General features: G+C 42.8%; 1 protein-coding gene and 1 long non-coding RNA gene across 4 annotated transcripts in view; one reads left to right on the top strand and one right to left on the bottom strand.

Moving 5' to 3' along the window:
- Positions 1–35: 35 nt before the first annotated feature.
- slc6a6b (solute carrier family 6 member 6b) lies at positions 36–27,105 on the bottom strand. Of its 3 annotated transcripts, none has more exons than XM_077008506.1 (14): positions 26,892–27,105; positions 20,285–20,514; positions 19,661–19,795; positions 18,220–18,451; positions 17,641–17,773; positions 13,841–13,975; positions 12,279–12,382; positions 12,030–12,154; positions 10,098–10,210; positions 7,396–7,533; positions 6,490–6,592; positions 5,686–5,786; positions 3,826–3,996; positions 36–3,347 (listed from the first exon to the last, which is right to left on the bottom strand). In XM_077008506.1, the coding sequence occupies exons 2-14, from the start codon at positions 20,511–20,513 to the stop codon at positions 3,192–3,194; spliced, it is 1,875 nt and encodes a 624-aa protein (XP_076864621.1). In that variant the 5' UTR covers position 20,514; positions 26,892–27,105; the 3' UTR covers positions 36–3,191. The 3 variants fall into 3 exon arrangements, with proteins under 3 accessions (XP_076864621.1, XP_076864605.1, XP_076864613.1); XM_077008490.1 differs by lacking the exon at positions 26,892–27,105 and adding an exon at positions 24,942–25,092; XM_077008498.1 differs by lacking the exon at positions 26,892–27,105 and adding an exon at positions 22,261–22,395.
- LOC143516735 (uncharacterized) overlaps positions 25,918–27,149 on the top strand; it is a 38,669-nt gene continuing 37,437 nt past the window's right edge. The window contains exon 1 of the long non-coding RNA XR_013131774.1: positions 25,918–26,221. This is a non-coding gene — a long non-coding RNA (uncharacterized LOC143516735). The remainder of the gene's footprint in view (positions 26,222–27,149) is intronic.

The following is a 27,149-nucleotide window of genomic DNA, read 5'->3' on the forward strand; positions in this document are numbered from 1 at the left end:
CAGAAGATTTGAAAGGAAATCGACAGAAATAAAACTATTTAAAATCTTTTTATTATTTTTTTGTATTATTACCTCAAAACTGCTAAATTACAAATATTTTATATGAAAGCACCTACTAAAATACATTTTCCACTATACATAGTCAAATATGTATTGTAGATAGTTGCAGAAACCATAAACACAGCAGGAACAATAAATATTGTATGACGGTCCATTTACACAGGCGTGGGAGAAGGAAGAATTATGCTCAAACTGTCACCAAACAGAAACCCAATAATGCTATTGTAGGTATTTTGTGTATTTGAAGCTTTTCTACATTCATGTATTTTATGTTTCTGCGCAGAAATCATTGTTGTTCTGATGCATTGACAGGTATTATACTGTATATGGATCAGACAAATCATGTGACGTGATCAGCTATATACAATCTGAAAAGGAATTGCACAGTACTTCAGGGAGGAATGATAAGTTCAGTACTGTATATTATGTGTTTAATGTGTTTATATATTAAATGTGTCAATTCTGAAGTTTTCTTTTTACAGTTTTAGGTCACTTCATTTTAGATCTAGACAAAAACAAAAAGTTTACAATACAGATTTTAAATAAAGCCTTATTGTTATATTACGAGGCTAAACCCGCCATAGAAAGCCTTAAACGAGACTGCAGTAGACAAGGGCTATGCATGAAGTTTAGTAGAGGATCTACAACTTATTTTCAGTGCAAGTTTAGGAATATTCTCTGCCCTATGAAAAGGCACAGGCCAGGAGGACGCTTATCATTTCTGTGGGCTCATACTAAACAAATCAGATATTTATAGCAACTTTAGTCGTGGAAAGCATATAAACTCCTGAGGGAATCTGTTTCATCAAGAATCACGTGTGTGCTGAGAAAGAAATCACTGTTCCTTTAAAAAGTTCCATGGGAAGTTTTTTGTGGATATTTCCATGTTTTGCTGGACGGCTTGAACAATATCCAGACTTCCCGTCCCGTGGGTGCTATCTGTTTCTTCCTTTAAAACTCAGCAAGTAGACCCAGCAGTCAGACACAATCAAGTCTCTGGCCCTGCTGTTTGCACAGATTTCTTATCATAAGTAATATACATATATGTACACTCTCCTCTGCTATTTTCTCTGTGCCCAGATTCCCCTGGCTTAAACATGGCATGTCTGGTTGTTTCATCGGGAGTCCTATTTTAAGGAGCCATGTGTGTGTTAAAATTACCCTGGTGTGCAACCAGCTGTTAGGTCATTTTAAAGAAACAGTGTTTGCTTCACAGCACCATCTTTTCTGCCATGATATGTGTGCTGGGCCTTAAACAAGTGCCTTGGTTAACAATGCTGGCAATATTCAGAAACCTTCAAAACAAAATGTTTATTAAGAATTAAAAAGGTATTTTAGGTTCTCAAAAATCTTTTCAAAATATTTTTTTTTGCTTACAGGAATTTAATCAGATAATATAGATATATTTTATTAAAATAATAAACTGGCATTATAAAACCTCTAGGCACAAAACATGCTGTATAAAATTGCAGTATAGGGAGAAATCAATCAAGGCTCAGTTTCTGCGGGCTGGGTCTAAATTAGTTTCAGAGCCTTAGGCAGAGGAACAGCGACCTTCGATATTCACCTTCGACATGTGCATTCGAATGGGTTAAAGTTTGAATGGATTCTCTATACTGATTCTCTATAAGAGTTATGTAACTATAAGGTCAAGTCAATCCATATGAAACAGTGTGATCAATACAGAGTGGAGAAATGTTTGTTTATGTAATTCCGGTAAATTATCACAGTAATTACACTTCCATTAAAATTTAAATGTTTTTCAGTTTATCCAGGTAATTTTTATATTAAGTTGGCCGGTGTTGTGCCTGTTTTTGTGTTATTTTATTAAAATAATCTTTGATTGTTTTAAAGTACCATCTTTTTAAAAGACAGGAACAATGCATATAAGTCTACAAAGTATTGCACGTTACAATTTGCAGTAACTTTTTTTTTCTGATTAACAGTCACGAGATTCTGTCAAAAAGTTCATAATTGCTGACAGAATTGAAATACATTCTTAATATTTTTAATACAAAAGGCAAATTCCAAGTGAAAATAATAAAATAAAAATATTGCTATTGCAGTGAATTTGATCAAATAAAATACTATATTTCAAAGGATGTAGCTTAAACGTTTTGGGTGAGAGCAATTTTACATTTCAGAACACCAGAATCAGAGTGCCTCTGTTGTGCATTATCAGTTGATATGTTGTTAATACATCCTAATGAAGCTGGTTATGAACAATGTCAACAAACTACAGGTCCTCTCAGATCTGCCTGAGCAGACAGAATGCCTGTTGGATAACTTGGATGTTACAGTCATGCTATTTTATAGTGGTTTCTCAAACATCCTCCAGATGATTTAAGAGGCATACATGATGGTAAGAATTAGTGTGGCCATTTGTGCTTTGAAAGTAACTTGCTACATCAGCTATTAAAACACAGTGATCCTGACTCAATGCATGAAGTGCTGGGGCAGTTTCAGTGTGTTCAACAGAAACGAGAGTGCTAGTGTCCTTTGTGCTAATGTTGATATAATTGCTTGAGATGTCAAGCCCAGTTGATTTGAATACTTCGGTTTTTGTCAGTGCAGCTGAAATATGCACAGATGCATGAACTAATCTTACCTCGCAAGGACAAGCCCACAACCACAAAAAAGTTCTAATAATAATAATAATAATAATAATAATAATAATAATAATCAGAATTACTCTGAGGATGAGAGTGGCATTTTGTCAACTAATATACTTTTTTAATACTATAAACATTTATAATATAATTTTAATTTACGAGGCCCTTAATGGCTGTTGTCCACTCAAAAAAGATCAGATCACTGAAATGTCACTATTTACATAAAAAGGGCAGGGAAAATATGTGACAGATTTATGACTACTTTGAGATACTGGTGTGTGTAATGAAATCAATATAATTACAGCATCAATAAAAATAACAATGTAATAACAACTTTATGATAGAAAAATATTAAAATCAGAGACAGTTAAAAACTTCCTCTGTATATAAAAAAGAACTCCTAGTGCAGATATATATGTAGATATGTAAACCTGGTCCTACAACTATGTCAATATATATATATAGATATATATATATATATATGTATATAGGAAAATAAAATCCTCTCATAGAGAGTGCTCACATCATGGTTTCTATAATAGTGTGATTGTGCTTCATCAAGCCATTGTTCCCATTGGGGTCCAGAGGATGTTCCAGCTCTGGGATCTTGGGGCGGTGTTCCTCGGGGCAAGAACTTGCCCCTCCCCTCACTGGGGCCGCCACTGCCTTAATCCTCTGGAAGAAGGAAGTGAATACAGGGGTCAGCTACGTTAGAGGAAGATGGAATCACTAAGCAACAGAGATTCATGGAGTGTGAGAAGCATGTGTAACGTTAAATCTTGGGGCTTTGGGCACTTGTTGCCTTGGCTATGAGAGTTTGGTCAGGAGTTACATTGTCCCATGACATGATAATAAAGATAGTTAAAGTAAGAATGAACGGTTAAAAGGGCAAGAGAAGAGACATGTTCTGGGTACATGGGATAGACAAGAAAGTGGAATAATTAAAGAAAGAAATTGGGAGACCATTTGACGCATTCATGGTAGTTCATTCCAGGCAGATTCCCCAGTCTAACAGGTACTTAAACCACCATACAGTACTAATAATTAAACTAAAAATTAAAGCATAGCAAGCTACTTTGTTTTTTCCCCCAGATTTTAAGACAAGTCATACTTGTATCTGCTTCCAGTGTAGGAATATGACATGGTGACATACCTCAATGAGAGGGCCATCAGACTGGATAATCTTTATCACCATAACCATAGGTATGCAAATCATGGAACTGAGGGCAAGAGTCCAGCCGACTCCAATGGACCACTCCGGATACTCGTAGACTTTGTTGTATGTCAGAGGTTTGTACTTCACCAAAGAAAAGATGAAACACCCCTGGTGGAGAAGAGAACAGGACATAAGGTACCTCAGCCAGCCAGGCCTAGAGTGTTAATATCGTTTTCAAAATACAATATTGGTCACAACATAAATTTACATTTACATTTACGGTATTTAGCAGACGCTCTTATCCAGAGCGACTTACAAAGTGCTTTGCATCTGATCACAGAACTCATCCTAGGTAATAGTACGGATAGGCCAGAAGTCAAAATACCATTGAGTCAGACTACTACTAAACTACAGGAGTCAATGTCATTACCTAGTGTTTTGCAAGTTAGACGTTTGCCAAGAAGCACAAATAACCATAGATAGACATACAATTTAAGAACCACGGCATCAGTTGAGTTAGTGCTCTGGTAATAACTCAACAAACAAGTGCTTGAAGATAGCAATAGACTCTGCAGTCCTCTGCAGGACTCTCCTAGTCCAAGCTAATGGAAGATCGTTCCACCATCTTGGAGCCAGGACGGAGAATAGTCTGGAGCTTTGTCTTCCATGAGACTTTAAGCATGGAGTTTCGAGTTGAGCCAAGCTTGAGGTTCTGAGTCTTCGCTGTACGGATCGGCTTTTTACCATGGACATCATGTAAAGCAAGCTTTGTAAGCAAGCATCAAGGTTTTATATCTGATGCGTGCCGCTACTGGAAGCCAGTGAAGAGAGCGTAGCAGAGGAGTCACATGTGAGAACTTGGGTAGATTGAAGACCAATCGTGCTGCAGCATTCTGAATTAGTTGAAGAGGTCTGATGACCCGTAGAGGAAGACCTGCAAGTAGGGAATTGCAGTAGTCCAGCTTAGAGATTACTAGAGACTGCACAAGCACTTGAGTAGCTTCCTGGGAAAGGAAGGGTCGTATTCTCCGTATGTTGCAGAGGAGAAACCTGCAGGATCTGGTCAGTTTTGAAATGTGTTGAGAAGGACTCCAATGACATGTGTACTTAGTAAGGTTATGTTTCAACTGACACTTCTTTGACTGACGGATCAAGTCTTACTTGGAGAAGACTGTGAATGTGTGCAATCTGCATGAATTTATGCAAAAAGTGTTGAACCTTTAAAACACGTTTAGAAAAAGAAAAGGAACACTGTGGATATGGTGTAAACACAACGTCTCTATTGAGACAAGAAACATGGTGCAAAAAGACCAAAGAGACTCAGTGACCACCCAGAAAATAAAATTCCAAGATGCTTAAACCGCTGTGGGAGGAGGAGAACCGTTTACCCTTTACGGCAGATAAAGGCCATTCTGACCTTTAAAGACGAAAGGGGCTCGGGCGAACAAATGGTTCGCTTTTTTCTTACTGTACATAGCATTCTTTTAAAGGGAGGGGGGGTTCTCTTCTGCTTTCATGGAAACGGATCCTCTGCCATTTCCCAACCCTCCATTCACCCCAGCAGGTCGGCAGATGGCAGATCCATCTGGAGCTCAGCGCTGCAGCAAAAATCGGATTTGTGTGGCAAATCCTCAGCGGAAAACTGCTGTGACACCGCAATTCCGTGGAGCAGGGAAGGAGGAGGAAGTGTTCAGCGCTGGAAGTGCCTCAGATGTTGGGAGTTTGTTTGTGGAGTGATCCAGGACCCGGTCAACAGAGGGATCTGTTGATCCCTTGTGAGATCTGTCGATCCCTTGTGTTTTTTGGGCCTGGTCTATTTAAGCATAATCAAACACAAGTAAATAAAATAAAACCCACCACACAAAGAAGAGGCGTGATTGCAGACCAGCACCACTTCATCCAGGGATTTGGTCTGTAGCCAATCATGTCTTCAATTGCATCATAGAAATTATCAGCGCCTAATAGGAGGAAGAGGGTCCATTAGTAATATTACACAACCGCTGGCGTGCTGCTCAGATAACAACACAATGTACAGTGTCTTGTACAGTGTCTACATGGCCCATTTGCCATAACAATGTAGTCTATGGTTTTACAATTATATAAATTTAGTAAAGACTCCCAATCTGTTCATAGTGCCTGTGTGTTGACATTCATCAGTGTAACTTCTGATGAAACGTCCTCATAACAAGCAGTACAGCATACATATAACACACGCTACACATGCATGTAACGCATGTAACACATGCATGCATCGGCGCAGATGGAAATTCTGAAGTGAGGGGGACCAAGCTGTACAATATATACGTTTATGCTTGTAGATGCTAGATTTCGGATGGGGTCAATATAAATCTGGAGGGGACATGTCCCCCCCTGTCCCCAGTGCCATCTGCGCCCCTGCATACATGTAACACTGAAACTATCATCATCATCATCTAAACTCACTGAAATGTGGATGAACAGAGTGCTACATTCTAACGCTGAAGATGTGAGAGAAGGAAGACTGGACAGACGGATTTGGACCTCATGCTGAACATTGTTCAACAACACAAATTTAAAACCAAATGGTTATTGTTACTGGACTAAAACCTAATGCGAGTAAACAAGGAGTCTCATTAACAGAAGTAAATGCTGCACACACTACAGATACTCTGTTCAACTTACCATAAATCCAGGCTACAGCCACACACTCAAAGAATGCGACCCACAGAAGACACACACCACTGGCTGCATAGTAGTCAAAGAGTTGAAACACATACATGCCACCCTGAGGACAAAAAGAAACGAACGCACAGAGAGGCTTTCAGTGTCCACATTCAGCCTTCCAATGCGCAAACACAAAGACACTGTAAGACTCCATTGGGGAGCGAGACGGGTCCACAGCTTACTTTTAGGTACAAAATGGCAAGTTCACTCAGTTATATCAGGGTGCATTTTGTTTGGTCATTATGATCATAATGAGATATGTCGCAGAGCAAAAAAATAAGCCCCAGTTGGGGAAAGGGGACGTGGGCCACAAACACAGTCCTGTTTATCACAGCCCCGAGGGGCTCAGTGGTCATCTGGAGGAGGAACGGAAAGAATCGGAGTTGTGTGAGAAACACTCTGTCCCTGCCGGTTCTCCTAGTATAGCCACAAGATTCCTCTCTGGGAATCTCCCCAACCAAAGCAGGACAGTAGTGCCATAAAAAGACATCGTGGGAGTGATGAGGGTCAGCGGGAGATAAGGACACAAATCTGAAGTTATTTTTGACCGCAAATCATCTATTTGTAGGTCTATACTGGTTTATTTGTAGGTCTATGCTGGTCTATTTGTAGCAGGTCGGGCTCATTCTATCTAAATGAAACCATTTGGTTTATCCAGATGGGTTCACTACCACCCAGGTAATTGAGAGTTTCGACATTTTAAGCACAAATTCCACTTGAATTGTTTTTTAGTGCACTTGCACCAGTATTATTATTGTAGGATTTTTTTTACTAAGCTTGCAAAAACGCTACCCCACAAAAAAGATGTATGTGCAGCCATAAAATAAGGAATATGAGTAAAAATATTTTAATTTGCAAACTTACCTCAGTGACCATGGTAAGTCCCAGCAGGTAGCTCACAAAGCATATAATAGCTATAAAGATTTCTCGACGGTAACCCTTCCGTAGGAAGGATGGATACAGATCCACTAGTGATGTGATCTGTCCTTCCACTTCGACAAACTGCAGGAATAAATCAAAGCATCAGTGTGAAGTTATTTAATGGCCTTGCACTATCTAGTAAGGCTAGAAGCTAGTAAAATACTTCAGTTAATGGGAGTATTTTAAATGCTAAAAAAAGAGACACCAATATACTGCAGAACTGTAATCCTAACCCAAGGACCTAAATGCTAATAAAATTTCATGTCCTTCACTTTGTAATGGACCAAACTGTACATGTCACTGTAAATGTATTTACTGCCTAATCCAGTCCACTGTGTGTGAACTGTTTCCAGTTTGGAAAGCCAGATTCAGTTGAGCCAGTCCTGCACCTGCCCTGCCCAGTGACTCCACTACACTAGTACGCACACTTACCATAGTGTACTATTACACTGGGACAGTGAAATGTGATAGACCCCAGCTGACAAGAGCTGAACAGTTGCCTACAAAGTGTTTGTCATTTTTTTCATTTCCTCTTGTGTCACAAATAGATCTGTGCATTTGGTTATATATGGACACTAATGGTTTGTATTGCCAAAATATGCATGTTATTATTACAAAAATGTGGTTTAAACCATATTAGAGTATGTATGTGTCTACACTTTGAGGCATCCAGTATTTGTGTCTTGCATCCAGCTAAACTCCTGGATGGTCACTTATCTGTCATCCTGAAGTTAACTGGTGGTTAGATTCCACTGATCAATGTTATTTTAGTGATCACCCTAGCTACACTGAAAACAATTTAGATTTATTTTTGTCATATGAAAATGCTGATTTATTGACCTTTGCCAATCAAACTGCAGCACTGCTTAATTTACTAAAGGGGCACTTCATTTAATTAGCGTTAAAGTAGCTTATAAAAGCTAATGGAAATAACCAACTCCAGGTTTCTAGTGCATCTGATTTTTCCATACTCACTTAACTATGCAACCTTGGCATGACTTCAAAGTCTTTTAAAACAGAAATACTGAAACCCAAGACTCAACTAACTACAATTTTAAAAGAAACCATAATTTAATAAAACAACACTGATCCTCTGATGTTTTAATCGGTAACAGTTGATAGCAGCATGAGAAAGTTTGCAGTGTACAACAGAAAAAACACTTTTTTTTTTTTTGCAGAAGTTCAACTGTTTCCAGGGAGCCAGTGACCTCGCTAACCCAAGAACAGTGTTCACGATGTTTCTTCTTTCACCTAATCAGCACACACCCTTCTTCTCAGGCAAATGGTATGTCATGCTGTTATACTGTGTTATACATCTCTAAACTTAGTTCTCCCCATCTCTGCAGTTCCTTCAATGATCAACCTAATTTAAAGCATCAACCTCAAACACTCACTGAGGCAGTTCTGAAATTTCTAATCCTGTCCAGCTAGTAACTGCCAGTGATCCTAGACAATTTCTTTTGCAGGTCCTTGTTGATCTGCCAATTGCCTTTGATGGACTAACACCAAATGATTGTGACACAGATATCACTAGCTTTTGTGGCTGGTGATTCATGTCTTAGGTTCTTACTAGAAATACACCTTTCAGACCACAGTGGGTGTCAACATACGTACTAAACGACTGCTTTTTCTGGTCAGCATGGCTGAATTCTCACAACGCTGGGCTCACCGCTGTGTCTTGGTCAAGTCCGGACTTATTTTTATACATGCAAATGGTTATGTTCCTGTGCATAACAAAGTCAGTTGTTAATGACAGATTCTAGGGCCCCATCCACACGACGCCGGAGATTTTTAAAAATGAAGGTTTTTGTCTCCGTTTCAGCCTCCCGTCCACACGAAAACGGCGTTTTCGGTCACCGAAAACGGAGGATTTGGGAAACGCCTTCCAAAGTGGAGACTTTTGAAAACTCCGGTCTCGGCGTATTCGTGTGGACGGGGAAAACGCATGTTTAGGAAAACGTTGACGTCACATAGTGAGTCTGCGCATGTCTTTTGTTTTGTTTACATTCGCTCAGCTTGTTCAGCATGGATACACAGCTGATACGCAGCCGTGTGGACGGAGATATTTTTGAAAACGGAGACAAAAACCTCAGTTTTTTTTTTAATCTCCGGCGTCGTGTGGACGGGGCCTAAGTATTTCTTCTTGTACAATATGTGGAAAATGTGACTATTCTTCCATGCAACACATCCCAGAGAGATCACCACCACTATCCTAATTCTGTCCTTGTGCTTTCTTCATAAACCAGTGCTCCCAGTGCTGCAGTGTGAAAGCTGGTGCTTGATTGGATCAGACTTTTCCAAACCTGAAACCCTCCTAAAACCCTCATGTCCAAAACAGAAGCCACATTTTGCATCCCCAAACCAGTCGCTCTGCAATCCTTTCTCATGATCTACATCAGGAGTCCCGATGTGTCTTAATAAAAAAAACATGCTCATAAAGGAGAATGTTGCAACCCTGGAGTTTCTGGACTGTTGTAACATCTGATAACTGAACAAATATAAGAGTTATGAGGTGCTATGGTCCTTAAATTTCAATCACCATATTTGTGAAAGCAGGAGCAACCACAGATATTTTAGGACACACTTCTCCCCTACAGTATGCGTAAAAGCTCACTGAGCTCACTGGCCATCAGTGCCACACTCACCTGACTGTCGAGACCCAATAGCAGAAGCATGATGAAGAAGAGGATGGCCCAAAATGTAGGCAGGGGCATCATCGTCACAGCTTTAGGGTACGCAATGAAGGCCAAGCCAGGACCTGGGGGTTAGAGGACAGAGAGGGGAGGGGAGTTGGGCGAGGGACAATTAGCAAAGATCATCATGTGTACACTTTGATCCGTGCTGCCGGTTTGCGCACAGCAGCACAGACCAAATCGAGGTAAAAAGAGCAATCATGCGAATGGATCCTAGACGTTGGAGCGAAAGGGCCGATTACTGCCCAGGCCAGCGGCTGCACACGCCCTTCAACCCCCGTTCTGGTAGCACTAACCTTCTAACACCAAAAACACGCTAAACAAACAAGTTCATGAGCTCAGAAGAAGGTTCTTAATGCTAGTCTTTGAGACCCGCAGTTCTGCAGATTTTGGTGTTTCTGCACTTCAGCACACCGGATTCAGCTCATGGCATTTGTTCATGAGCAGATGAGCAGGATCAGGTGCTGGTAAACTGTAGCATATTCATCTCCAGGACTGGAGATTTGAACTCCTGCTACAGAAGACACTTAACATTCTTAGCAATGGGCATTTTTATCCCCATATAACACTACTGGTCAGAGCTGCCACACAGATTATATCACCACCAACAGAGATGAACTGGAAACTAACTGCCTCCTATTGTCATCTCTGCTACAAAATCCTTGCTAACTTAGCAATCCAAAACCACTGAGAAACAAAAGAACAGCAAAAACATAGCACCATTTAGCCAAGAAATACATAACCAGAAACCAGCCAGCCAAATCACATAACATGCCCAGGTACAAAACAAGGTTTCTTCAGTGTCAGGTTTCTGCATTTAAAGCAAGGCACAGACTTGTCGTCTCACAGAGACCTTATAATATATACTCTACTAACTGCTTACCGTCCGTGTTTATTTACATATCTGCAGCAGAATCAACCCAAAACTCTTTCTGTAGACTAAGCATTGCATTAATCATGTTCTTCTGTGTGTGTTACATAAAGTGATGTGATTATTTCCTGGTGCCAGAGATTCCTCAGAATAAAGGCAAGTCAGAAGCAGCATTGCCGATGAGCTAAGCAATGAAAAAAGAGAGAGAGCGCCAATTCAATGAATCCAACAACATTCTTCACCTTGATAGTCTACCAGACGTCAACCAGAGAAGGAAATACAAGCATTATAAATCTGAATGGAGAGAGCATGTGGAATGAAGATCATGATCATTAAAGATCTTAATAATTGTCCAATGTTGTCTACAGGATGCAGAGGGAAAGAACCAATAGGATCTGCTCAGAACATCAGCCAAAGATTACAAATAGCGGTTGGAGAAATCAAATAACATGCAATAAATGCATATAACAGCCCAGGATTCCAAAACAATTGGAACTGTAAATTCATTATTTCTTTAATGAACTTGGCACAAGATGTTCTTGGTAAGTTTCACCCTCGATATCTGTAGAAACGAGCTTGAGCAGTTCTCACAGAGCTGTTTCAGACTAACTGTAGACTCTTCATTTGCCGAATGGACAAGATCCAATCAAAAGACCTCAGTTTTCCCAGGGTCTCCATGCACATCTCTCAAAACATTTCCATAGTTTGTCTGACGAATCCAACCAGAGTGAAAATCGCTCCTGGACGATGTATCCCACTCATATCTATATCTTCAGATGGTTCATTTCTTAACGTATTTGTCTTGTTGCGCAATATTTGATTGACGAAAACTTCCAATTTCAAAGCTGCCTTTCATGAAAAAAAAAATGTACTGGAGATTTTTAATAACGGCGTCTCTCGATTTCTGCCTTCGGTTTTCTACACGACTGACTGACTCGTTTGAAGTTTTTTGTTTTTGTTTGTTTTTTTTGAAGTAGCAGCGCCCACCATCACTGCTACTGTTACCCTCGTACCTGACTCTGCCACATCGGCAATGTCCACCCCTTGTTCTTGTGCCATGAAGCCCAGGACGGAAAATATTGCGAAGCCAGACACAAAACTGGTAGCGCTGTTCAGGCCTCCCAGCAGCAAACAGTCCCTATGTCACACATATGTCATGGAGCTTGTTAATGAACACACAAGGACCTAGGTCCCCACTTTTCTTTTTGCCTGTTGACTGGACTAATTCCATGCCTCTCGGTCCCTGTCGCCTGGACGCTCACCTGTAGCAGTTGTATTTGTACTTGTTGTAGCTTCCCAGTGATGTCATCGCACCCAGACAAATGGCATAGGAAAAGAATATCTGTGTCCCTGCATCAATCCAGACCTACAGACAAGAGCACAAGGGTAAGGCTGAAAATTAAGTGACTCACTGGCCTGATGGTGGCGCTATAGATCAGGCTTTTTTGTTTCTATGATATTCTCCCATGCGTAAAGGCATACAGACAAAAATCCACTTCCAGTGTATTTTTTGGCTCAAACCAAACACAAAAGAACCAATGGAACATTATGTTCAGCCCCCGTAGATTTTTTATTAATTTGCATGATATGCAAAACAAACTTTTGCAAACAAGGCTTTTTTTGTTTTACCTTATCACCACAATCTTGGTGTCAAAACTATCACAAGAGTCTGAACCTCTGAACCTCAATTACATTTTGGAATTTAAAAACAATTAATCATTCAGGTTATCATACTTTCCACAAACAATTAAAACCCATGATACGCTTAATCTAATATTGATAAAACTGCACAGCTCTTTTAAGCTCTTTTTGACTTTGGAGAATGTATGTCAATAGGAGGTGCTATAAATTCTAGAAAAATATATCTCAGCATCCCAATAACTGATCAAGCTGAAACTTGCATGCACATCATTTAATCAATAATATTAAATTAAGTTAAATTAAGGAATCAGCTTTAAGAATGCATTTGACAGCCTTAAAATTGACCAATCATAATGAAACATATATGCTATGAATCCCTAAAGATTCTCTATGGTTCCGTAAAGTGTCAAAATATTCAACTTCTGGGGACATTATTCAAGAAAACCAGTTATATGGTATATATCAAATGTTATCAAATGTTGTCTTATAAGAACTGTCAGAGTCTGAATATAATTATTCCCCCCCCAAAGTCAAATGGGTTCCAGTGTGACTTCTCTGAGTTACATCACTAAAACTCTGTCACAGTTTGTCTAATTTTGACCAAAATGGACAGATCTATTCAATGTAACATTCTGAGGAAAGCTGCAAAGTCTGAGACTAATTGTTGAGAGGATTAGGTAGTCCACAAGGTAGTTCACATCAACACAGCAATGTACAAACATTCATATAATAATGATTGTCTGATGTTGCCTGCATAGTTTGAGCCAGTTAGGACATTGAGAGGCACAATAGCATGATATTATATTAGCATGATATTATCTGTTTTGCATTTAATCACAGGCCTAGTGTTTATATATGCAAATGGATAGAAGTCAGTACAAGTAAGTCACATCAACAGAAATGTTCACACACTCCAATGATAAAGTGCTGTTGACTGCCAAATTAGATCCAGATCCCTCATCAGGAGGCTCTACATTGTACAATTATCTGCTTTGCATACAATCACAGACCTTGCGTTTTGTTACTTAAATGGGCACAGTTCATCAAAGAATTGATCAGTGAGTCACATCACCACAAATATATAGGCACATGTGTGGCAGAAAACTGATCATGTTTCTTCAGGTTTGACTGGACATATTTAAAATCATGTTTGCAAGGTGGATACAAAGGAGAAAGAAATTACCTCAGGATCTTCCAGGCGAGTAACATTCGGGTACAGATAGAACTTGATGCCCTCGGCTGCCCCAGGAAGCGTGACGCCCCGGACAAGGAGTACAATTAGCATGACGAACGGGAAGGTTGCGGTGATGTACACGACCTGACAGGAAAGGGGACAGAACCACAGATTAAATACAAAACACAGGCAATGCTTGAAGAAGGCAAAGGTTTAAAACTCTAAAAACGGAATTGTCTTCTTTTCTGCTTTATTTTATTTTTTTGTAAATATTTAAACTGTAAATACGGCTGACATGAATTGCACATCTTAATTTCTCTGACAGCATGTTATTAGCACTGGTTTTGGCAGAGACAGGAAATAGTGTCTGGAACCAACAATGACCACAACACCATGAAGCAGAAGCCTAATTACATAAAATACTTTTGCTATGACAGTTATAAAAATTCTTAATTATTTACTTTCCAACCACAATTGGAAACCTAAATAACATAATTTCACATAAATCACATGGCATAAACAGATCATATAATTTAATCTTACACAGATTACATCAGTTTACATCGTCAACGAAAGAGGAAAAATAAAACAGTTAAGGCAAGCCACTGCCCAGGGGAAGCATGGAGCAGAACACAGAGAATTCCCATGATGCTGTGCACCTCTCCGTAGCCTAAATTAATGGTTGATGTTGTTAAAAAATCATGTTAAAAATGATTTGTGTTTATGCATTTATTTAGTTGAGTCTGTATACTTTAGTTATCATATTAGTGTTACTATCACAGTCTTTCAACAATATGATGGGTCAATAATCAGCTTGTTTTCTTCGCACTGACAGTGGCATTCTCATGTTCCTCTTCTACACCACAGCCACACTGATGTCAGAAGAGGGATGTTGCACTGAGGCTGGAATGATCTGCGGACTTGAAGGGGATTTGGTGAAGGAGATGGAAGATGGTGGTAGGGGGCAACAATCGTTACGCCTGCCAACTCCTGGCCAGACACATCCAGCCCAGAGTGAGCTGCGTGGGTACTCAGCAGACGCCAGGTTCAGCTGCTACCTCGTGATACAGGGGAGTTGTGCCATGTACCACGCTACAACAGCAAGGACTGTTGGAGCCATGCACTGCACAGGTTCAAGCAGTTTCGAGGCATCACCACTCAAGGGTGGCTGTCACCATGACACCGTCGTGTCTGGAGGGCAAAGCATTATAGCTGCTCAGTACAACAATCTAGCAGCATAGCCCATGGCCCTCCGGCAGTGTTGGGCAGTGTTTGGCGGGGATGTTCCTGGTGGTATGGAGGCTGCAGTCCAATTGGAGCCTGTTGGCTGATGGTTCAGCAGGCACACCCAGCATTTGAGAAGAAGACCTCACCAGCCAGCCTCCAAGCAACCGCTACCTAGGCAGAGGAAGCAGAACCCGTCCTCGGCAGAAAGCGTCAGTGGTGCTATGGTGCACCATGGAGGAGGAGCTCAGGGAAGATGTGCCATGCAGAGTGGCTCCTGAGTGAGTGGTGGTGAAACAGTTGGAGTGGAGTAGGGATAACATTAGATAATACGACGAACTGGAGACTGCGGGAAATAGGAGCAGGGCTACACAGGGAGGAGCGAGCAACCTCCAGCAAACACAACCCTTAGCATTGATGCTACAGCCAGGAAGATCTGCTGCCGTCATGAACTTTGGATAAACTTGGGGTAAAGTTCTCCACCCTCGTTCTCCACGGCCTCCTCTGTGTCACTGCCACCGCCATGTGTGCTGCCTCACAACCCGAACGGTACCGTGGAATGCTGGGAGATGATGACCGCTCAGCTGATATCAGACAGCAGCAGCTATGTCAACATAAGGGGAAGGAGCAGCTCCCCTGTGTTGGGGGTGGGGGTCTCAGTCAAGGGGATGAATTCTGGATGGCATCTACACTGGACACGTGCCCACTCAGCCTTCCGCATGGCAGCTGGGGCTTTGCACGACCTCAAGAAGGAAACAGTGGACTTAAAGATGGCAGATGGAGCTGTCTGGAGCAGCTAGCGAGGCAGAGAGGAGAGGGAGAAGCCCTACAGTATATGATGTATTGTGGTTTTCACGGGAGCAACCTGCCAGGAATACAACATGCTCATCAGAGCCACAACCACAGAACAAGTACAGAGGTGAAAACCGTTGTGGAGTGGGATGGACTCAACGGCAGCTGTGGAAATAATGGGGCAGTCAAAAAACTCTAAATCATCTCGCTGACAATCTGGATCAGCTCTCTGACACAGCTCTGATCAGCTTGATGCCCCTACGGGGCAGATATGGGTTTTCCCAAGGTAGATGGAGAGTGTGTCTCAGACACAGACATCAGCGGTATGGGCATCGTGCACTTCAGGGAGCCAGAGAGCCCAGACGGCAAAGCGGATCACGGTGCTGAAAGAACATTGCTTCATCGTTCAAGAACACGGCGGACGCCTACATGCTAAAACCAATGCCCCGTCACGCTGCCTACGTGGCAGTGAAGATGCCAGTTGTGCACGCCTCAAGGAGAGAGACGCAGTGTTGCTCCAGCTCTCGCCCTGGTTACACCGGCCTTGATGCCATGAGCCTTGAGAAATACCGTCACACCCTGGTGGAGAATGTGGAGTTATCTTGGGGGCGTGGATGATTCCACACATGATAAATACAGACACGGGCGACACGGGCCCACAGTCCAGCTGCTTCAGTCTGCCTGGGACAGTCTACAAGTACAACTGTGCTGTACCATGTGTGGGGGGAGCTAGTTACTGGGCACAAATGGCAGATGCGAGTGCCACACAGCTACAGGAAGGCCACGTAAGGCCTGGTACACGGGCCAGCTGGAGTGCAGCACATTGGCGTAGGGAAAGGGTGGCAATGGTGCTGCAACTAGTGCAACTGGTGAAGAATATGGACCACATCACCACATGGATGCACTCCCAGACTTGAATGCAGCCATGAGGGAGAAAAAAGAGTAGTTTGAGCTACCGGAAGACCACCGCGGTGACCAGTGGCGTAAACATCAGTGGTCATGGTTGAGGTCTGCAACCAGCGGGCCATCAGGAGGACTCGGAGAAATGAGTGAAAAGAGTGAGCAGGAAGGAGCATGGTGAGGACTCCCAGGATGTCGTCAGCTTCCCTGCCGGCTGTAAATTCTTTGAAAATGTGAATGTTTTAATGTTGTTTTGTGTTTAATGTTGTTTTGTGTGCATTTATTTAGTTCAGCCTGACAGCTTTTCTAGAAGGACATCCTCCTTGTATGAGTCACTCCTCATTAGTTTTCAGTCTTTTCTAATATTCTGGCTCTTATATCAAACACTACAGTATGTACAGTGCTGTCTATCCTTAGGCGAACAATAACTTTTAAAGCAACTTGTCTCATCATGTTGTGAAGAAGAACCTGAGGTGACATCGTGTTAGCAGGAGCCTCTGCAATATTTACAAGTCTGTGCTTCGGAGGAAATGTACACCCAAGCATAGCAATCAATAAACAGTAATTTAAGCCCCCACACAAAGCAGCTTTAGATTGACTGTGCTGTCTCTTAGTGGTTACTCTATTTACCAGAAACAAGTGTGCTGTCACTGTCGTAGGCATTAATCATGGGACATGGACATGTTTGTGTTGACAACTTTAAGCATATGGGCTCTCCACAGTAGGTAAGATGCAGATAACGGAAGTAAATGTTTGATTTATGTAGCATTCTACTGCTAACAGAACTGGATTAGCAGAGAAGCCTTATTTGCATGCCCTGTGTGTTTTGACTGAGCTTTCATCACGTTGCGCTACTAACTATCATCTCCAACTTCAGCTGTGTGAAAGCTCACCTTTCCTGTGGACTTCACACCTTTCCAGATGCAGAAAAAGCAGATGACCCACACAGCGAGAAGACACAGAGCCAGTTCCCATTTTACGGGGCCAACATGCTCAATGCCGTCCGAGATGCTCAGGACGTTGCGTCTGCGGGGGAGGGGGGGGGGGGGTCATAGAAGAACATGAGAACCTTCTCTCAACATAAAACAAACATCATGCATGCAACGACCACCAAGTGGTCCACGGCGGAGGAAATGTTTGAATGGACGCTTGAGTACGAGTCAAAACAAGCAGGCAGACAGATCCCGGTGGATGAGGCTTGTTTATGACAGCAGCACCGTTTCAGACGGTCCTGTTCTGACCGTTTTACTATGTAATCAGTTTACACAAGCAGACTCCAGCCAGCCTGCTGACCCAGACAGGCAAACACAGCCATTATAAGAGACACAGTAAAGGGACTACACGGTTGTAAATGTGTAGATGTGCGTGTTATCATGTTCTACACTGTACACCATGCAACCACAGTACACAAATAAGAGAGTCTTGGTGCATTCAGTATTTTCAACAAAGAGGTCACATTCACACACACTTACTCCCAGAACTCGGTGACTGGTGAAGTGAAGTTAGCCACGTTGGCTGCCAGGAGCGTCTTGTTCCTGCGGTGCGTGTCCTCCACGCAGTGCTCCGTGTTCCATGGGTTGTTGCAGCTTGCCCAGGGAAGCTCGGGACGAAAGCACTGGAACAAGTAGTACAAGCCCCAGGCCAGGATCACAATGTAGTAGATGTTCAGCAAGGAGACGATCACAATGGAAGCGTAGCCGATACCTGCATGGAAAGAGATGCGGTATCAACAGTTGAGAGGTTCATTAATGCCATGTTAGAAATGACCTGAGATGTTCTTTACAGGAGTCAGATGGGTTTGTCCCTTCAGAGAATAAAAACATTGACTTCTGTATGGGAATATTTTCACAGCAAAATTTTTCTGCTAGTTAAAAAGTTTTGCTGCAGTGACTAAAAAATGACTGAGGTACAAAGTTCCCGTGTGGATGAGGAACACGCATCATTTATAACCCTGCACTGTGCACTAGTTTGTTCAGAGTTGAAAGCACATGTGACCAAAATCTTGTTGGGAACTAGTTAGTAAAAGTGTCAAACTGCAAAACAAATACAAATGGTTAGATGCTTTTCCAGGTTCTGAGTTTCATAAACTGTATCATTTCCTTCTTTGTTAACCAGTTATTCACACAGAAGTTCTCTGGACAAGCTCTCTACAAGCAGCACCGCTACCTGCCAGAGCAAAACGAAACTGCCATAAATCCACTAAGCAGCAATCTGAGGGGCCAGAATTAACGGCTTGCTGACATCAACGCACTCCACGACCCGCTTTGCCTTATAAAGAGGATTTCTGGCCCTGGGCTTAATAAAACAGCAGCGAGTGCGGTGTGATCGGGGAGTGAGGAGGAGGACTAAGTCTCTCTTCTCATGCAGAACCTCATTGCTGATCATCCCGTCCGTGTTCCGCGGCTCTGGTGCCATGGCAACGTGGAAAACTCAGTACACAACGTGTATGGGTTTCAGGGATTGGCCAGGCAAGTGCTCGGGAACAGCATGAGGGCCATTTTCATCAGATTGAAGCTGCATAGCCACAATTCTTCTCTAGGGCAGAGATGAGGCTGAGAAGGCAATGCAGCGTGATTGTGGAGATGTGGGGAGAACATTCCATGCAGGGCGTGTGACCTAAAAAGCCCTTTAACTGGTGCCTCTAGGACCTAAGCAATATTTTATCATTGCAAATGTCACAATATGATATGATCATATTTGCAGTGCTGTCTGCGTCCTCTGTGTTGATAATGCTCTAGAGATATTGTTTTCTTGCCTTACTCCCCCTTTTTTGCACAAAAAACATATTTCCCATATTCCTACATAAAAGTTTCCATTGTTATGAGTCATTGCTCACTTGCAGTTTTCTGTGTCACATTTATAAATATTGTTATATTATAAAATATATTTATTGCAGTTTGTGCAGACACTCACCAGTAAAGATGGGGCAAATTTTCTCCCAGCAAGTGATTCCTCCCTGAGAGGTGAACTGACCCAGCGCCACCTCCAGGAAGAACACAGGCAGACCTCCGCCAAACAGGAAGATGAAATATGGGATAAGAAACGCACCTAGCCACAAACAAGACAAGGGACAGCCTGATAAATTTATTTAATTCCACTAATTATTAAATTCCATTAACAACATGAACAATGATTTACTATAATCCCTCACTTCATAGTTAAACATTATCCATGTGAACTGGTTCACATCCTCTTTTCCTTTGTTTCTTATCTGTATATTCAAAGCAAATGTGCTTCTCCTTATATGGTCTTGTAAATCGCAAAAGACTGACATAAGGCTGAAGACTCAAGTGGTGCTAATATATCCAATCCCCAAAGCTACTGTATGTTTCAACATGTTTTTATCTTGAAGTCAGAATGAACACAATTGTTTTTATCTGGTAGGTTAAACATGACTCCATACATCATGGTAAAGCAGATGCCTATAGATTTTGAGCATAAGAAAAATATTTGTGTAATAATTATTTCTTGCTTTGATGTTCTACATATTTTGATGTCTCACTTCTGAATCAAGATATGCATATAAAGCATACATGCCTCCACCGTTCTTGTAGCAAAGGTACGGGAAACGCCACACGTTCCCTAAACCAACAAAGCCACCAGCCACAGACAGGAGAAAGTCAAGCTTGCTGGCCCATTTCTCCCTCTGCGGGTGCTTGCCCTCCGCCTCGTCCTCCGGCCGGGTTCCAGGGCTCTTGCCTGGGGACGGCTTCAGCGTGTCCTTGTGGAAGTCCTTCAAACACTGGAGCTTCTCCTTTTGGGCCATGCTGTTGGGGTGAGAAACAAATGTGGTGAAAAATTCTGTGTGCGGATGGGGAGAGACAGCTGGTTTCGCCCTTGTGGGGGGGGGGGGGGGGGGGTGGTGCCAACGTACAGGTCGCTTCCTGTCGAGCTCACGCAGTGATCAGATTGGTGAGTTTTTAAGCCACGACACCCTGGTGTGTGGTGTATTTAGCGGTTTTCGTGATTTCACAGCCAGATCAAGACCCAACCGGGCTGCGAGGTTTACAGGCCTGTCTGCGGACGCTGTATGAGACCAGGAAAGCTCTTGATCTCAGCCTGGGTGTTCAAGCACTCCGTCTTTTTAATTAACATAGCGTCTGTATGTCAAAACACTATTCAAAGAGGGAACTGTTATTACAGACTCCAAGTGTCCAGTTTCCGAGCAGAGTCCAAGCATGCCAGAGCACAGCTCAACAGGAGTCCCAGGAAGCTGCAGATAGAGATGTCTGAAATGCTCTGGCGCCATTCAGACCGGCTCCTTTTCAACTTGGCTCGAATAGAACAAACTACGGCCACAGCAAGAAGCCCCTTTTAAACACTTCACAACTACGTTTGTGAACATGCCTTCCCTTTAGTTCTTTCTCTTGGATACATGCAAAAAAAAAGTGTGTGTGCATGTGTGTGTGTGTGTGTGTGTGTTGGGGAGGGGTAGGCATGCTGGTGTCTATGTAGTCTCCTTCAAAGTGACAGGGGAGATGGCGAGTACAGTGAAAGTGGAAAGATACCACAGCAGAGACCGTGTCCCTCCCCACACCGACAGACAATGCGGAGAGCCAGCCAGAATATACTTAATCCTCCAACACCTCACACGCCACGGGGAGTGGAATCACAATGACCCTTGCCAGGGAGCTGAATTCGATATATAACTGCACACTGGACACCACTATAATTTAGTCTGTTCTTTTTCATCTGGTATTCCTTAATTTAGAATTCATTATGAGAAATATCCCCTCAGTCCCTACTGAGGACGAAACATTTAAACACTCATTAAATCCTGTTTAGTGGGATAAAGCCTGCTATTAAGATAAAACAATGCCTCATTACTAAATACAGCTTTACTATGCATGGCAAGGTAAGTTCTTTGTAGGTCACACATAGAGCAGTTTACTAACAACATACTGAATCTCAATTCTGATCTCAATTGGAGCACAGTCCTAACACACTGGACGTCCGGAAGGGACTCGTCCCCTTGAGAGTTCAAACTGTATTTCAAAGTCTTACCAGCATTGTACCTCTCAAATACACTACATTACATTACATAAGCATGTGAAATCTTCAGCATTGGTGTGGTGTGTCTTTGCTCATTATTCTGTTTTGACAGAGAAACTTACTTGGCACAGTCAAAACATAGCAGCTGTTAAATACTGAGAGTGTAAATGTGGTTAAAAATCCATGCCTCACATGTTAGATTCAAATTATAATGTAAAATTATGTCCAGGCATATTGAGTGAGATTATTTTACTAATTATCATTATTTACAAAGATTAATATTCAACACAAGTATTGCTCAATGTCTTCTTGCTCAATCCTTCCATCTCAGTATGGAAATTTAAACTGACAACACATATTGGCACACTTCCTTAGATATAAGGAATTCCTTAGAATAAAAGTAAATCTGAAAGGCAATCATATTAAACCATTTTCTCCTGAAATAATTTACTGCCACATAATCACTCCATATTACCCCATATTGCCCCATACTGCCCACCCACCTTGCTTCTCGCACTTACGTTTCTTTCATGGCTGTGGTGGGCTGGCGTGTGTTGCTGTCAGTGCTGTCACCATGGCCCTTTCACCCCAGCCTAAATGGCCAGGCAGCTCAGAGTGAGCCGAGATTGACAGCGAGTGCTCACACAACCCCGCCCCCACCCACCGGCTAAGACAATTACAGCAGATTGGGTTGAGCTTTGGAGCAGGGGATGGCACAGGAGGCAGACAGTACATTTCCACTCCCCAAAGAGCGTCATCGGGACGTACGCAACCGCTCACTTTCCCCCCGTGGGCCACTCGTGGTAATACGAGGCACGGGTGAGCAAAACATGAGTGAGGGCTGGTCTGGGGAGGGTCCGGGGGTGGGGAGGGGGGGTCCAGGGTGGGGAGGGGGGGTCCGGGGTGGGGAGGGGGAGTCCAGGGGTGGGGAGGGTCCAGGGGTGGGGAGGGGGGGTCCGGGGTGGGGAGGGGGAGTCCAGGGGTGGGGAGGGTCCAGGGGTGGGGAGGGGGAGTCCAGGGGTGGGGAGGATCCAGGGGTGGGGAGGGTCCAGGGGTGGGGAGGGGGGGTCCGGGGTGGGGAGGATCCAGGGGTGGGGAGGGTCCAGGGGTGGGGAGGGTCCAGGGGTGGGGAGGAGAGGGTCCGGGGGTGGGGAGGGGAGAATCCAGGGGCGAGTCCAGGGGCGGGGACTGTTTCATAGGAACACTGTCCATTTCAACGCCCCGTTGTCCTCCCACAGCTTTTAATAGCTTCTCCAATAGAATGAGCAGCCTGGATAAGGGTTCGTTAAGTTGTGACGGTAATCCAAGGACAGTGTATTGCTGTCACTAGAGGAATTTGAATTCTAAATATAGCCTGTTGCTTCATTCATTAGCACTTTGTTCTTGAATTTTAGCACACAAAACTTTATAGTGAATCAGACACTAATATGGGTTACAGAAAGGTTTAGAATGACGAGTTTTCCAGGCTAACAAAATAAATGTGTGCCCAAAGCTGGCCAACACAGGGCGCTGGCAGGAAGCAGGGCATTTGCATAGGGCAAACAGTGGCCAGAGACAAAAAGGCCATTGTGCAGCCGAGGCCGGCTTCGTCCTTAGGAAAAAAAGGAACACAAACACGAGACTGCTATTGAAAACAACCTCAGTGCTGGAACCTACTGTTGAATATTATAAGAGCAATAAAAAAACTGTGAGGAAGTGAAGTTGCACCAAGTGCTTTAATAAAATGTCTCAGGTTTCCTCCAAAACATGTTAGACAACAACATGCTGCAGTAGTGCTCCCCCTTCAGGCTGAAGCAGAAAGCACCGCACTGCTTCCAGGGCGCCCCAGGAAGCCCCTAATTAGAAGCAATTTGCTTCGCCATAGCTGTAGGTCAACAAAGCAACTGAGGCGTCCAGACTCCGCCCCCATCCCTGCTCGCCCCGCCTCCCTTCCTGGAGCCTTTTTCAGGTTTTTTTTTTTCTAAACCATGGGGGACTGAATAATGCAGTTAAAGGCATGTGCACCAGAGCAGCGCTGTGGCCCGGGCAACTGAGGGGGACCTCAGCATCAGTCCCTGGGGCTTGTTGCATAACCGCTATTTTAAAACCATGCACATTTCCTGAGCATGCTCACCCCCCCCCCCCCCCCCCCCCCTTGTTCCATTACATTCCACTACACAGAGCACCACTCGTGCGCTCCTGAGCGTTGACAACAAGCCCCCCCCGGTTTACACTTAAGGAGGCATGGAGTCTGGGCAACGTGCAGCCACAGATTCAAGCAAAGTGACAAGGGCCCCTGGCAGCAGGACGTGATCTGGGCTGGTTAATGTGCTTGGGTAAAGTCCAGAGGCTTCCGTAACCGCACCAGTTTAGACCATGCAATCAAAGGCTAATGATAATGTAATGAGGCCAAGGAATCAAAATGGACAAAATTTGACAACTAACTTAACACTCCTGGAAACACCAGAGTCACAGTAAAGACTGTAATGACAGTTCTTATAGGATTCCCCTTCAGGGTTCCAATTACAATCCTTTCTTATATATATATATATATATATATATATATATATATATATATATATATATATATATATATATATATATATATATATAAACAGAAAAAAACTGGGTTAGTAGTACTAGTTAATAGTTTGTTAAAAACAACCTAGTGGACTCGTGGCAGCTATAAAGCACTGATAAAGCCAGCAGTGTCGGTGCCTAAATGAAACATGCATGCTGTAATGACCCAGATTCCAACCTGTAGTGACCCAAAATTGCACTGTCCATGACTCCAGTCTTTGGCAACAACCCTTTGAATTTATCAGTCACGTCAGCACAATGGTGCCTTGTGCAAACAGACAGAGTATAGGTTTGCTATAGGTAGGTAGTAGTATTTTACTACAGAAAATCAACTGCTGCCTGACACTTAGGCTACAACTGCCATTTGTTGTGGATCTCACAGGAGGGTGCTGGTCCACGGGGACCCCACGAGAGCAGCGCTAGTGTTGAACCCTCCCAAACTCAAGCCTAGGCTGTTACATCTCACTTCTGTGTCCCGTGGGCACTAGTACAGCACACTTCCCCTGAATTGATCGTTACACTAATGTGAAACTTAGTGCACCACAACATTATTGCATGTGGCAAGCCAGACGAAACCAGAAACTTTCCAAAAAGTAATACAACCCTCCCTCATCTGATGAGAACGCACGATTTCAGGAATTACCTGTCACAGTCGGCCCTGTTCCCTAGAGAAGACATGGAGTCAGAAGATGCTAGATGGTCCGGCTTTGAACGCATCCAAACGCACTGCTGTGGAAGAGTAGGGGGTTCTTGCCACACATTTAGACTGAGGGGCAACCCTTAAATCGCCTTGAGGGTAAAAAAAAAAAAACACAAAACAAGGAGGGTTCGGATGCTGGGGGAGTGGACCCAGACACTTAACACTTTGGGAATTGACTCATTCAGGCCAAAGAAAAGTAAAAACACAAGAACAGTGTCCAAAAGGGGAAGGGGAGGTGGCTGCCTCAGCCATGCTGTGTCCTACCCTAGAGTTAGAACGTTAGCAGACTACCTATGCATGTAGGCACAAGTAATATTTCCATGTGTTTTTAGCTGCTTTAATGGCAGGTTAATTTGCGCAGGATAGGGACACTGAACCTTTAGAAAAATACGTCTGTTAAGATAAAGATGGCTGGTATAACTGAAAGTTATTGAGGTGTGTCTAACCAATCATGACACCACACTTTTTTCATCTTTCATTGCAATTTATGAATGTTTACCAATTTGCAATAAATTGCAATGTGTAACACGTTTACACAACACAAGAATATAGACGTTCAGTACTTCAGTAGGCGGCAGTTCTGAGAGAAGCGTTTCTCTCGAGACCAATTACTACTGCACAACGTATAGCTGTGACTGTGGCACTGGGAAAGATGCACACAAGATGAACTGGCGTTGACTTTTATCTTACTGTTAACAGTATAAACAAGCACAGTATTTTCCCAACCCATCCCGACGATAAAGGAATGTCACATTCGGTTGACCGAGATACAAGTTTTTGTTTGTTTTTTTTGCCACAGGTTGGCATGGATCCGTGCGCCTCACTAGCGAGCCGTTTAGAGACGAATGTGTGCTGTAGCTTTTAAAATATAAGGATGTGCAAACGAGTAAAAAAACGCGTAGAAACATCGTTCATCGCGCCAGTTTCTGCAAAGGCTTCTGAAATATTAAACGCTTTATTTTCCTTTCATCTTAAAGATCACATTCAAAAGCTATCCAAGGTAACTCAATGAAATATCAATAGAAAATAGCTTCTTTCAAAGTCTGAGTGTAGTCAACACCGTTAGTATTTAACGCCCGGCGCCAGAAACAGGAAGTCGTTGGTGGGTGAACCTTCAAATGACGCGCAGAAGCGGCAACGGCGCGTTAACTGCGCGTTAACTGCGCGTCCCTCCGCAACGCAATGAACTTGGTCGAAGAAAATGAATCGCGCTGATATCTTCAGTAAGAAACGGCGCTTTGCCTTGTTTACCTTTACTGTACTAATTTATTACTTTTTATTTTTGAGGGTCTTTCCCAGTTTTTTTTATTTAATTCCTGGTAATTACAGTATTAATACTCTTACAGAGGTGGGCTGCAATTTGTTATCATAAAAACTGAAGCATGACCTTATTTGCACCCGAAATGAGGTAGCGCGCGACTGCGGAAAGGCGCACGATACACTTGTGAGATTGTCCCGTTAATTAATAGTAACTGAACAGCTTAAGCGCTTTAGACAGCATCTAACAAAACATGTTACTGACACGATAACTACACTCCACATAGATGATTTACTCTGAAAGGATGTGTCTTACGCCTGAATCCTATAATCTAAAAGAAAAAAGAAACGCAATGAATATCCCAGTCACTATGAATATAGATTATCGTTAATCAAATGACGTGCGAAGCTCATTGATAATATCAAACTCGAGAAAAGTAAGTCAAAATTCAAACTGTGAAACAAAAGAGAAAAGCTTGAAATAAAGTCGCTTCCTGTATTTGTATAGCAAGTCCAGCTTACATCAGTTGAGAAAAATCACCTAATGCGAGATATCACTATGACGATTTTATAAAATTTTATATTCTATAAATATTCTTTTAGACAAAGTGTACATTTCTTGTAGTAATTTCTTACCTTGGCTATTTTTCCTTTTACTCGTTTAGAAGTGACTTGTCCCCTGTCTATTGTGCGTCGCCTGGACGTAAAACAAAAACCGTCGCGGTAAATTTAATTTATAAGCTTTTCTTTCTGACCTTTGTCTCTTAAAATGGGAGCCCATTAGACATCAACATGAGTGGAAAAACACCGGCCTGCCTCCCGTGCAACAGGAGAGCGTCTTCTTAAAGAGGCAGGTTCCTCTTCTTAAAAATGATCCCGTCATTTCGCTTTCAT

This window comes from Brachyhypopomus gauderio, chromosome 1, assembly GCF_052324685.1.
Source record: "Brachyhypopomus gauderio isolate BG-103 chromosome 1, BGAUD_0.2, whole genome shotgun sequence".
Taxonomy (NCBI): domain Eukaryota; kingdom Metazoa; phylum Chordata; class Actinopteri; order Gymnotiformes; family Hypopomidae; genus Brachyhypopomus; species Brachyhypopomus gauderio.